The sequence below is a fragment of the Physeter macrocephalus genome, chromosome 6 (assembly GCF_002837175.3).
Source record: "Physeter macrocephalus isolate SW-GA chromosome 6, ASM283717v5, whole genome shotgun sequence".
NCBI lineage: Eukaryota > Metazoa > Chordata > Mammalia > Artiodactyla > Physeteridae > Physeter > Physeter macrocephalus.
Genome location: NC_041219.1, coordinates 23,538,616 through 23,552,033, shown reverse-complemented (window position 1 = coordinate 23,552,033; position 13,418 = coordinate 23,538,616). Strand labels below are relative to the sequence as shown.

At 48.4% G+C, this 13,418-nt stretch overlaps 1 protein-coding gene across 2 annotated transcripts; it reads left to right on the top strand.

Moving 5' to 3' along the window:
• Positions 1-3,480: 3,480 nt before the first annotated feature.
• On the top strand, positions 3,481-8,002 carry DUSP6 (dual specificity phosphatase 6). 2 transcript variants are annotated; one of them, XM_007103341.4, is made up of 3 exons: positions 3,490-4,426; positions 5,043-5,480; positions 6,504-8,002. In XM_007103341.4, the coding sequence occupies exons 1-3, from the start codon at positions 4,027-4,029 to the stop codon at positions 6,809-6,811; spliced, it is 1,146 nt and encodes a 381-aa protein (XP_007103403.1). In that variant the 5' UTR covers positions 3,490-4,026; the 3' UTR covers positions 6,812-8,002. The 2 variants fall into 2 exon arrangements, with proteins under 2 accessions (XP_007103404.1, XP_007103403.1); XM_007103342.4 differs by lacking the exon at positions 5,043-5,480 and having other exon boundaries at positions 3,481-4,426.
• Positions 8,003-13,418: the final 5,416 nt, after the last annotated feature.

Below are 13,418 nucleotides of genomic sequence, written 5' to 3'. Positions count from 1 at the left end.
GCAGATGCAAGGATTAGCACCTAAGACATACTCTAAGAAAGAAAACTTGTATGGGCATTTATTGAATGGTTGACTAATGAAAAGGTGCATACAAAGAAACCCGCCAGATGTAAAAGGCACAGGAAGGAAATGAGCCTAACTTTTGATCCTTGACATCTGTGGGGAAGTAGCAATATAATTTGTGAAGCCCGGAAATGCCTGGTGGTCAAAATTCAAAGTGCAGACCTTGAATCCTTCAAATTTCAGCAGCAACAGCAAAGCGTGGTGGGCGCGGTCTCCACAACACCCTGTAATATGGGTATGTGGTAGTCCTTGAGGCTCTGTGAAGTCAGGCTTCAAATCCTGACCCCACCGTTTGCTCCTGTGTGCCCTCAGGCAAATTCCTTAATCTCTGTAAATGAGGATAATTTGCGTGGGTTTTCTGAAGACTGACGGAAATATGCATGTATACACAGAAATCAAGACCATGCCCACCAGGTGGTAAATACCCATTACATATTACCTCTATTATATCAGCTTAGTGTACAGAGTGTTTAAGAGGGGACCAGTAGGGAGAAGTTAGAAGGGTAGCTGGGTATATTCGGTATTTAACTGTGTTAAAGGATTTTGATCATGGTCTGTAACAGCACCTGCTTTGCTTGACAGCTGAATTGGCATGGATTAAACTGCTTAGGGCAGTTCTTCAGAGGATTTCTCCTTAGACTGGGGAATTTCAGGCGGGCTGTTAGGCATCAAAGGGCGTCTTTGGGATTGAAAGGACGGAGGCCATTCTGCAAGTTCAGAATCCAGAGAGATAAAAATAATATCGACAGTTAACGACACACCAACAACGTCTCAGGGCATCTCACTTTACCCATTCAGTCATCACAGCGATTGTCATTTTCCGTATGCCAGCGTGGAAGACTACGGCTTAAAAGAGTTAGATGATGTAATCAAGGTCGCACATTTAGGAAGGGGTGAGGGCACAATACAAACCCGAGCCGCCCCACTCCAGAGACCCTTTCTTTATACCGCGCGTTTTAGGACGGAGCGGTCTGAATGCCATTTTATACAGTGTCCTGAGAAGGACTGAGGGTTCAGAAGCATGGGTAAAGCTAAATGTTTCATATTTGAGAAGTGTTGCAACCATCTTTCCAAATTGATGCCCAGGCTCAGGTAACAGCACTTTTAAAATAGCTATGTGGAAAACAATTTCCCTTCTTGCATTTTCTGTTGTTGGTCTTGGGCTGAAAGATTATGCACTTCTCAGTTCCGCTGCAAGGCATCCTGCTTCTCCCCTCCTCGCCTCCAGGTCCCAGTAACAGAAAGGTCTCGGGGTAGGAACATCTGTAACAGGTGGAGGCGGATCGGAGGCGTCAACTCCAGCGCAGGCCTCCTCCAGCTGGAACTGGATGATATCCAGTGAAATATGGGAGCTCTGTTCCAAGGGATGCCCAAAAAAGGCGCGGGGATAGGAGCGCTGCAACTCCCACCTTCACCGAGCACGCTCCTCCAGGGGCGGCCTGACTGTAGCAAAGCTCCAAAATTGGCAACCTGGGCCTCGCAGCCGCCTGTTTTTAGCCTACATTCCCCAAACCAAAGAAGAGGCGGGTGACTAAAAATGCAAATTGGAGCGGGGGCGTCAGCAGGCCAGCCCGTGGGTGTGGGGCGTCTGGCTTGGGGAGACCCCGCGACCTCAGGTGCCCTCGGCGAGATCAGCGGTGGACGCAGAGCGCCGCGAGGGCGCTCGGAAAAGCCGCTCCCCGCCGAGCGGCTGCCTCCGCTTCCGCCTCCCCGGCGGCGGCGGTGGCGGCGGTGGCGGCGGCGGCGGCGGGACAATGCGCGCCCTCTTTTCCGCCGTGGGTTAGGGAGGGGCAGCCGGATTAGGGCCCGCGCCTTCCGGCCACAGGCCCCCATCCTCCCCCTCCGCTGCGCGCCACGCCGGCCGCACACAGGTGGCTTTCCGCTCGGGAGCTGCAGCCCCAGTACTTTTATATAACAACAGAGTTCTGCGCGCCTGGAATGCGTCTACCCGCCGCCGCCGTGGCCCCCGCCACGCCTCTATCCGGACCCCGCCGCCCGCCCCGCTCCGCCCCGCCGTACCCCGGCCGAGCGCAGTTTGCTGGCCTGGCGAGCACCTCCCCAGTTACCTGCTGGCTCTGCAGGGCGGCAGACACTTTCCCCGGGACTCCCAGCTCTCCTCGGGAGCAGGGGCTCCCGGCAGGCACTTCTCCTCGCCCCACACCCACCCCAGGCCTCTCCGGAGCCCGAAGTCCCGCATCGGCCCTGCACCGGTCCTCGGTGTCGCCGGACGACCCGCGCCCGCTGAACGAGGAGGCGGAGGCGGCGGGTGCTAGCGAGGAGCGCAACGCGTAGGAGCGGGCGGTGCTCCGCGAGGGCCCGGCGACTCGCAGGGGAGGGGGTGCCCGGGCAGGGAAGGGGGTGACCCTGTGAGGGAAGTCGGGGGGCGGGAGAGAGTCTCCCTTTTGACATGCCTCGGTCTACAGTAACCAATCGCCGAGCCCTCCAGAGCCCCCGCAGCCTACAGGCCTTGCGGGAGGACTTCCCCAGGCTTTGCGGATGGTGGGGACAGACGGCCCGGCTCAGCATGCCCTTGGTGCACCTCGCCCAGGCTGCCCTTCCAGGCGGGCTCCTGTGTCGGAAGCTGAGCTAGCTGCTCAGAAATGATTAACGAGCGCTACCCGCCCCCCCGCCAGGGCGCAGTGGGCGGGGGCGGGGGATTTGGATCCCCGTAACAATGGTTCATAACGCCCCACGCCCCCGGAGAGGAATAAAAGCATCGGACTGCCCAACGAGTTTGTTCCTGCAGCCTCCACTGTTTAAAAAAAATTAATTAAAACGCTCTTTTTAAAGAAAAAGCTTGCTTTCTATTCTCTAGACAACCAAGTATTTGTTTGTTTGCTTGCTTAAAAATGTTTCAACAAAATCCTGGTTTGTTCAAAAGATGTTGGATTAGCATTTAACACCTCATCGGTCACTAAAGCCCGGGCAGTTCACCAGCCCCAACACAGCCTAGGCTAAAAGAACATCAGAGTAAACAGAGCTGGGCTTTTTAAGCTGGCAAACAAATGCCACACACTGCCTAAGGGGGGTGGGGGGGGGTTAACGTGAACTCCAGTCCAAATGAGTTTAAAGGGAATAAAAGGGAAAAAGTCAGCACAAGTTTCCCTAAAGCTAGCTTGCGCGCCCAGGCGTCGCGAACAAGGGCTTTTGTGCCTGCTAATTGCACCATTTGTGCGCAAAAGTTCCGAAGCGAAGTGTGAACTCTCAACAGAAGGAAACATGAGACAACTGAAGTGCCCCGGTTTGTGTGCCCTGCTCCTCCTCCACCACCGCCTCCTCTTCTTTCTCCTTCCTCCCGCCGAGCCCGCTGTTGCAGCTTGTTTGCACTGGGGCTTATCCGGAGCGGAAATTCCTTTCCGTTTTTGTGAATGACAAACTCATTAACAATTCATCAACACAACCTGTTCCAGCCGGCCCGTCCCCACGGCAACAGCCCCTTCCGCAGCGCGCTCATTGGCTGGCCTGGAGAATGTATCCATTGAGACGCTCGCTGTTTGTATCCATTGAGGAGCTGCCTCGCTCAGGGGGTGTGCGAGGCTTGAGTCTAAGGGAGAGTGAGCAAATCGAGACTTGAATAGTCTTAGGAGAAAGACGCCCGGGTGGATTTGAGGTGCAGTCTTGGAGGGAGGGATTAGGAGACGCTGGGGTTTTTTTTTTCTTCCCTGTAAGTAGCACGGAGTCCGAATTAATTGGATTTCATTCACCGGGGAGGAACAAAACTCTCCGGGCAGCTTCATTCAGAGAGATTCATTGCCACTAAGAGCGAGCGGCTGCAGCTGGGTGCAGAGAGAACCGCCGGCTTCACTTCTGTCTCGCCTGCCCCAAGCACTAACCGGGTTTGGGAAGGGCGAGGTGGAATTCAACCCCGCTCTGAGAGCAGCGGCTTCGCGCGGCGCGCTCGGTCTATGCCTGCCCCGAGGGGCGTCTGGTAGGTACCCCGCCCTCTCCGGCAGCTCGACCCCCATGATAGATACGCTCAGACCCGTGCCCTTCGCGTCGGAAATGGCGATCAGCAAGACCGTGGCGTGGCTCAACGAGCAGCTGGAGCTGGGCAACGAGCGGCTGCTGCTGATGGACTGCCGGCCCCAGGAGCTGTACGAGTCGTCGCACATCGAGTCAGCCATCAACGTGGCCATCCCGGGGATCATGCTGCGGCGCCTGCAGAAGGGCAACCTGCCGGTGCGCGCGCTCTTCACGCGCGGCGAGGACCGGGACCAATTCACCCGGCGCTGCGGCACCGATACTGTGGTGCTCTACGACGAGAGTAGCAGCGACTGGAACGAGAATACGGGCGGCGAGTCGGTGCTCGGGCTGCTGCTCAAGAAGCTCAAGGACGAGGGCTGCCGGGCGTTCTACCTGGAAGGTACGAGCCGGGGGAGCTCCGCGCGGGGGCAGGACGGGGGACACCGGGCTGCGAGCTGCAGGCGGGACGCACGTACTGGAAGCGCCCCTGCGGCGCTCGGCTGGCGCTTCTGAGCCGTGCTGCTGCGTCAGGGGCCGTCTGCCGGCTCCCGGCTGCGAACCTCTCTAGAGTCCCGCACCCGCGAGCCGGGCCCGTGCGGAATCGACCGGCTTCCGGCCGCAGGCACTGGCGGGTTCTTTCTAACTAGTCCTCTTTCCTACCCGGGATATTCCCCACCATTCCCTGCTTTCTATCGTTCGACTTTGAGTTCAGATTTTGCAGGACGGCAGAGGTCGTTGGGGTGCAGATTGACACCTTCTAGTCCTTCAAGATATTCTGAAAAGTTGCCATTTTGTGCATTTCCGGATTCGGAAGAAAAAAGGTTCCCAGGGGAGGCGGGCCCGTTCGTTCTGTTCCCAAGGGTGCACACTTGAGTGTCTTTCTCTTGTATTTGGCTCTGTGTGCAGGGCGGCTGGAAGGGTTCTGTGGTGTGTTTTTGCGTGAGGCTGCGGCTCTCAAAGCTGTGAAAACTACTACGGGATCTCGGGTTACATGATTGCTTTTCTTGTCCTGGCAGGTGGTTTCAGTAAGTTCCAAGCCGAGTTCGCTCTGCACTGCGAGACCAATCTAGACGGCTCGTGTAGCAGCAGCTCGCCACCGTTGCCAGTGCTGGGGCTCGGGGGCCTGCGGATCAGCTCCGACTCCTCCTCGGACATTGAGTCTGACCTTGACCGAGACCCCAGTAGTGCAACGGACTCGGATGGCAGCCCGCTGTCCAACAGCCAGCCTTCTTTCCCCGTGGAGATCTTGCCCTTCCTCTATTTGGGTTGTGCCAAGGACTCCACCAACCTGGACGTGTTGGAGGAGTTCGGCATCAAGTACATCTTGAACGTCACCCCCAATTTGCCGAACCTCTTTGAGAACGCGGGAGAGTTCAAATACAAGCAGATCCCCATCTCGGATCACTGGAGCCAAAACCTGTCCCAGTTTTTTCCTGAGGCCATTTCTTTCATAGGTGAGACTAACAGTCCTCGCTTAGACTTTTAAATGAAAAATTCCTAACCCTTCCTAGAGTTCAAGCTGTTCATCTTTCTTGCTGCTTGCTAATTTGTGGGACTGCCGGTCTCTGGTGTTCCAAGGGCGTTCCCAATTCTGGTTTATCTTCTTGCTAAGAAAAAGTGCCTTTTGACAAGTCTGCAGACCACAGGTGTATTTGAAATGCTGTCTGCTGCTTGACTCTGAATTCAGTCATTTGAAAGGGGGGCCATTCGTAAGTAGACAACAGAATTTTCCCACAGTCTTTGGCCTAGAGGAGGGCCAGATAAAAGTACTCAAGGTAGACAGGAATTCTAGCAAGACTTTGTAATTTTAAAAGACCTGGGAGTTGTTCGAGAACACCGAGTTAGGCGTTGGAAAGCCCTGTGAATGCTAGATGTTGTAATCCAGCTGAATGTTACTGTGATACCAGTTCACAGTGAGACAGTGAGGGTAACCTGAGCCCAGCAGGAAGGACTGTGGGCTGAAAGCCTGGAGAAGCGAATCTCCAGGCATTGTAATGCATTTCCTATTACAAAGGAACTCATTTTCAGGCCATGTCGACATCCTGTTCCTCCTAATGGGCTGTCCCCTGTGACTTCCCTCTCTCTTTAAAAATGCCTGAATATCTCCATTGTTAGCTGCACAACAGTTGGAGAATAATTTAATAGACCCTTGCAGTCTGCTTGTCTGTATAAAAGGCATTCACGACCGTATTGCAGGGTTTCTGGTATTCACATGCTGGGGCAAAGAATGCACACATTAAGGAGTTTTTTGTTGGCAGGAACTTAATACAAAAGCTCCCTTTTCAGAAAATATCTGAAATATGTAATTGTGCCCAGTGTACATGTTTTATCGCAGTGATACATTTTCTGCTGCCTGCAGGGCTCAACTGCTGCACACAATTATTTTTTATCTTTTTTATTATTATCATTATTATTCAGTTCGTGCACAAAGGGTGGTTTTCAGTCTACTGACATTTTGCCTTTTTGTGTGTTTACAGATGAAGCCCGGGGCAAAAACTGTGGTGTCTTGGTGCATTGCTTGGCTGGCATCAGCCGCTCAGTCACTGTGACTGTGGCTTATCTCATGCAGAAGCTCAATCTGTCAATGAACGATGCTTATGACATTGTGAAGATGAAGAAATCCAACATCTCCCCCAACTTCAACTTCATGGGCCAGCTGCTGGACTTCGAGAGGACGCTGGGACTCAGCAGCCCCTGTGACAACCGGGTCCCAGCACAGCAGCTCTATTTCACCACACCCTCCAACCAGAATGTCTACCAGGTGGACTCCTTGCAATCCACGTGAAAGGCGCCACACTGGGATGTGTCCGTTCTACAGCAGTTTCTCTTAGCAGCATCAGCTGGGCTGCTTTCTTTGTATGTGGCCCAGGTGTCAACATGACACCAGCTGTCTGTATTAGACAAGGTTACCACGTGTGGGATTGGTTATTCCAAAGGGAGAGATTTGCTCCATTCTCGTTGGAAGAACAGGACCTGCTGTATAGATACAGGCAGTAGGTTTGCTCCACACCTATGTGTACAGCCTACCCCTGCAGGGACTGGGATTCGAGAACTTCCAGGTATATAGGGTAGGACCAAATGGTAGGGTAGGAGCATGTGTTCTTTAGGGCCTTGTATGACTGTTTCCTTTTGCATCTGGAACTGACTCTATATTGTCTTCAGTGAAGACTGACTCAATTTTGCATATAGAGGAGCCAAAGAGAGGTTTCAGCTCTGTATTTGTAGTATCAGTTTGCAAAAAAAAATAAATAAATAAAATAATCAATCAATCAAATGAATCTGATACTCCATTTGATTATTGTAAATATTTGATCTTAAATCATTTGACAGTGTTTGTTTGAACTGTGTTTGTTTTTCCTTTGATGGGTTTAAAAGAAATCATCCAAAGGGAGAAAGGACAGTATGCCACTTCTTAAAACAATTATTGAAACTTTTGCTCTTTTCTAATTCAAAGGATATATTTGCAGCATGCTCGACTTTACCAGTTCTGAATGACGTTTTCATGGACACTTATGATCACAGAGACCTTGTTATGGTGCAGTCTTCAGTCTCTTTCATATATTTTCCTTGTGACTTTTTTTTCTCTTAATGTAGTTTGACTCTGCCTTACTTTTGTAAATATTTTGGCTTGTATTGTCTCAAAGGGGATATCTTGGAAAGACACCAAAATCATGGGCTCACTTTTTTTTTTTAAACTTCAGCTGTGCTAAACAGTATATTACCTCTGTACAAAATTCTTCAGGGAGTGTCACCTCAAATGCAATACTTTGGGTTGGTCTCTTTCCTTTTTAAAAACAATTTGTGCGAAACTGGAAGCGTGTGTGTGAGCGTGGGTACCCACTCAATAGGCGACATGCATATGATTGTGAAGGAGGGAGACAAGTGGCTCCATTATGTTCATGGTGTAAAGTTCTGAGCTGAAATTTATTATAAGAATGTAAAACCTTAAATTATTAATAAATAACTATTTTGGCTATTGAATGTGTATTTTTTAAAAATCTCTCCTTAATTGTACTTACATGTGAAGTGACACATTTTAGGACTTTTTCAGTTGGGGATTGATATTGGCTTGTAAAGTACATGTAGGAATAATGGGGCAAAGTTCTCATCCTTTAAGCTATTTCCAAGAATTTTTCAGGTGCATCTTTTGCTTCAAATAAAAGTGACCTAAGGGATTCACTGTATCATTCCTATGGATAATAATACGAAGGGAAGAGAGTGATTACGTCATTCCAATGGACAATACTTCCTAATAAGTTCTGGCTTACTTAGGAAAATTGTAATGGTCTTGAAGAAAAATGAAGTCTCAGAGCACAGCTTGCTGAAGTATAAGATTTGGATATTCATGAATAGTCTTAAAGAGGCGGCACCAGAATAACAAGGTGACAGTTGCAGTGTTCACCTCTCTTTCCTTCCCTGTCAAGGTCTTCTGCTCAATACTACTTAGACATTCCAGGGAGAAAGCAGAGATGATTCTTTTTCTGGTCTGTAACTGTCTGGCAATTCTACCTGCAAATCCTCCTAGCGGGCATAGCTAAGCTTTCTCCCCGAGTCTAGATGTAGCCACGATTTCACGTTGGCACTTGAAGCATTGCCACTCCTAATGTGCTTTATACTTAACTGATTTAGAATGTGGGCCAGAAATTCCTGTTGAACTTTATGTTGAGGTTATTTTGAACAGTTACTTTAAGGTAAAGGCTTACTATCCCGTCATTTTCCTTGGGACATACCTCTCCTTGTCCCGAGTGTCAAAATAACACAAATCAAAATAAAGCGCAGGTGTATGAAATCAAAAGAACTAGAACATACATTTCCAGCCCTTTTTGAATGAGCTTGGTCCCTTGGTCTGCATTGGGGAGAAAGATGGGCTTTTCACCCACACAGTACCTGTGAGATGCCAGTTGAATTATTTGGTAGGAGGCAAGTAGCCCTGATTTTATGGCAATCATATCAAGCTGTCCAGTGTGACTTTTAGCACCTGAGCATGTATAAAAGGCAGAAACAGTGCAAAAAAATACCAAGTCAGTCTCTCCCATTTGGGTGCCCCAAGTCAGCCAGAGCTCCGAAAGGAGAAGTGGGTTGCAGTTCAACTTGGCTCGTGTTAATCCAGTTCTGAACGGTTTCCGCTCCTGGCATTCCCTAAACTGCCTCTTCAAAGTAGGGATTTGCAAGCAGCGTTAGCAATTTCCTGTCCAGCTGCAGCTCGAGTAGCTGCGTGCTTCTCCACACACCTCCCCCCCCCCAACTTTTCTCTGATTTCTTTTCTCTTTCTTTCTTCTTTCTTTAATATGGGCGGTGGATAATTTTAGTGCATTTCCTCTTTGTGGATTATCGTCTCCTTTCCTTCTAGAACCTGCATACACTGAGTTCCTACAGCTCTGCTCAAGCCGACAGCTGGCCTCCCCAGCACTTCCTCTCGTTTCACTGTGGGTTTGTTGTTTGTCAGTCCACTTCTGAAATTAATAATGTTTTCTGGCCAAGTGCCACAAGCCATTACCACAAAGGGGAAGTAACACATATGAATAGCAGGAAGCCATGCAGGGTCACAGTGTGAGCTGAACCTGTGGCAGGAGCATAATTGAGCCTGGCCCATTCAGCAAGTGTCTGACAGCGATTAGGGGGAGAGGGAGCTCCCTGCATTTAAGCAGCTCAAGCTGTGAAAAAAAAACTTTCCAATAAATTGGTAGCAAATGGTCTTTGTCATCAGTGTGAATAAAAGAGAGGCAGCAAGAAGAGTTTAGGGCCCCCATAAAGTTGCAAGGTTTGGGATTTCTCCCCCCTCTCCTGGCATACTGTTTCATAAGGCTGGTGAACAGAGGGGCGCCTGCTTCCCTCCATCGCCACAAAGGGACTCCTGTTAAATGGGTGTTTTTATGGTTCACACAGGCCAGAAATTCAAACAGCTCTTCTCTTCCTTTATTTTTCTTCTCTGGAAGGTGGAAGGTTGTAACTGACAGCCTGGGCCCCCATCTTACCCCACACCTCCCTTTCTCCTGGCCATCCCTCAATTCCTTTGGTTCCTTTGTGCTCACAGGAGCCCTTGAAGGCGATCATTTTGCATCTTGGAGTTGGGCTCACTTCCTGAATGGAGCCGTGCACGGTTACTAGGGCAACCTTTGCCAACAGCTGCAGCTCCCTGGCCTCCCTCCTCACCTGCCGTCTCCATTAGTGGCTTGCTCAGGTCTCTGAGCAAGGGGTACCTTTCCTGGCCTTCTGCAGGGGGCTGGGGGGGGCCTTTCCCGGACATTATCTGCAGGTTTCGTGGGGCTGCAGGAGACTTAGAAGATGTACTGCTTAATGGTCAGAACTGGTCTTAGGTTTAAAATCAGACTGAGAAAGGCTTATCTGGGGATAGAAATACCAGCACAGCCTTTAAAGGAGTGAAAATGGAGACTTGCTTGAACCAACCATTAGAAGATCTGAACTCTGACTCTCACTAATGAATCAGAAGCCCTGGGCAAGCCACCCAACCTCACCAAGTCTCTTTTTTTCTTGTCTATAAAATGAGAGAGTTTTTAACCTCTCATTCTAGGATTCTTTTATCATTCCAGTGTTCTGGTACACAAACTAGATGGTTAAACGAGGTGCAGATGAGGGGAAACAAATAACATTTACTGAGGGTATTAGATACTGTACTTCATTTACAATATTATCTCATTTAATCCTCGGAGCAGCTCTGAGATGGGTCCTATTACCATCCTTATTTTTCAGCGAGGAAACTGAGGCAGAGAGAGGCCAATAGAGCCTGAAGTCACTTCGTGGGAACTGGTAGAACTGAGCTTTGAGGCTTTAGCTCTTCTTGTAAACTGCTTGTCATCAGTATTTGCTCGTCTTTATAAAGTCCTGTGATGCTGGCTAGGAAGTGGTGACCCCGTTTTACAGCCGAGGAAGTGGAGGAAGCAGAGGTTAAGTCACCTGCCAAATCAAACCCGAATTCGACAGTCAAATCAAGAGAGAGTCAGAGGACCCCAGCTGATATGTCATCAGAGAGATGTCAGGTCTGCCTAGAAGCTTCCATCCTCCCTCTCGGAGAGGGAGTAATGGAGAAGTTACTCTATCTTGGACCCATGAGCACATAAATTACAAAACTGATGTTCCTAAGGATCTCTAGAGCGGCTAGCAGCTGGCCAGCTGGCCCTGAACCTTGCCCATAACTCCCCTTTCAGGATTACACAAGTGAACTGGCCCCAGAGATAGTCACTTCCTCACTGGATCCTCTTGGAGGAAAGCTGGCCTGGCGAGGGGGAGAGAGAGGAGAGAGAGAGAGGGAGAGAGGGAGAAGGAGGGAGAGGGAGGGAGAGGGAGAGAGAGAGAAACATGGAAGGCTGCAGAATAAGAGGGGCATATTAGAAAATAGTGGAGGGGCAGAACACAGCAAAGGCAAATCATGTGAAAGCTGGCCGTAAGTAAATATTCTTGAAAAGTCATCTTGAAAAATCAGTCTTCAGACTTTAAACTGCTTCAAAAGGATTACTTTGGGTGTAAATGTATATGCAGTTCCTCACACTGTAACAGTCATTTTCCAAAAGATTCTGCAGACTTTCAAATACGCGTACTCCTCTTGTGTTTCTACCACAGTGGGCCCTGAATTAGTCTGGTTTTGCTGATGGAATCTTTAAACTTCTTTAAAGTCCAATATTGATTTCCTAAGAGTATTTAAGGGCACAGAACAAAGTTCAAACAATTCACAAATATTTATCCAGGCCTTGATCTGTGTTACACAGATTCAATGAAACAAGGTTAAAATAAAAGGCAGCCAAAGACTTAACAGGCCTTCAAAGGCTGATGAAGGCAAAGTCATGTTTCAAAGTGTTACCTCTTAATCTTTCTGCTGGTGCCTCAAGTCAAAGCGGAAGCCCCAAAGAACTATGGGGCAAGTCCTTGTATGTCCTTACCTGCTACAACGGTCAAAATAACATTTTAGACCCTATATTTTATTTTTTATAGGAGAAAGGATTATTAGTCCACATGTCTGCAATTTGGCCCACCTACTTCCCTATTTTGTCATGGAAAAATACCTTTAGAGACTGTGTGCAGCCTTTTAATGATGAGAAGTTTTGGACCACCATAACTCCAAAAACGAACTCTCAGACACACAAATGAAACAAGAAGAAATATGTATTATTTGATAATGACATCCTCAAAAGCACCAAGCTAAAAAAAAAGAAAAAAAAATGTTGCTTCTTTTAAGGTAGAATTCTTCTTTTCCTGCTTTTGGAGACAAACTAAGTATTTATTACATTAAGCATTTTTCTCAAGTCTAGTTTAATTCCTATTGCAAATGCTAACAGGAGAAGGAAGAAAGAGGGGAAGGTGCAGAAGAGTTTCTTTGGGAGCACATAACTCCAAGGACAATCGTAGCAGGAATGTCCCTTTATCTTAAGTTCTGGTTATTATTGCTATATAACCAACTACCCCCAAAATTAGTGGCTCAAACAACAACAATCATTTATTTTGTTCCTAAGTCTGCATTTGGGCAGATCTCAGTAGGGAAGGCTGGTCTCTGCTCAATGCTGTCTTAGCTGGGGTAGCTCGACTGCAGGCCAGAAGCTCCATTTCCAAGATGGCTCCCTCACGTGGCTGGCAAGTTGGTGCTGGCTGTCAGCTGGGGGCTCAGCCAACGGCTTGTGTCAGGGACTTTGATTCTTCTTCACGTGGCCTCAATTTCCTCACAGTATGATGTTCCACGGGTGAAACCTCAAGTGAGAGAGTCAGGTAACTGTGTTGACTTTCAGGAGGTAGGCTCAGAAGTCACACAAAGGCCTACCACGGTTCAAGGTGAGGAGATGAAGGAGGGGCAAGATTCTGAGAGCACGTGCCATGGAGAATATGGCTGCAACCATTTTTGGAAAACAGAACCTTCCACATCTTACATGGAAACTGCTTGAATGTGGGACTCTAAGAAGTAATAACGAGACCCCAAATTAGTCTCATGGTCCTATCTTGAAAACATTATTGCTGTCGACAATGCTGCAATTATTCTTTTACTCTAACTCATCTTTCATCTGTCTCTAATGTTCCCAACATAGTAATACCATTGAAACAATCACAAAGATTGACCCATGAAATAGTTTTACGAAAGAATATTAATGTTTTCATTTGGGCAGAGAAAATGTTATATTTGTGATGGATTCAACCAAGTTATTGAGTATAGTGATAGTTCATTATTTTCATGCAAAATAGTATTCTACTGTATTTCATGGTATTCCATTGTAGTAGACCACTTTATATAGACAGTTGGGTTTTTTCCAGATTTAACTATTATGAACAGTATTGCTAAGAGGACTCTTGTGCATGTACCCTGATACCCCTGTGCACATGTTTCCCTGGGGATACACAAGGGAATGGAATAGGTATAGGTTGTGTAGATCCCCAACTTATATAATGACAAA

Bases quoted from the DNA above. Each gene is read 5' to 3' on its own strand.
- DUSP6 (XM_007103341.4), top strand. From the start codon at position 4,027: ATGATAGATACGCTCAGACCCGTGCCCTTCGCGTCGGAAATGGCGATC. The intron at 4,427-5,042 runs GTACGAGCCGGG...TTGTCCTGGCAG, and splicing joins CCGGGCGTTCTACCTGGAAG to GTGGTTTCAGTAAGTTCCAA. The intron at 5,481-6,503 runs GTGAGACTAACA...GTGTGTTTACAG, and splicing joins TGAGGCCATTTCTTTCATAG to ATGAAGCCCGGGGCAAAAAC.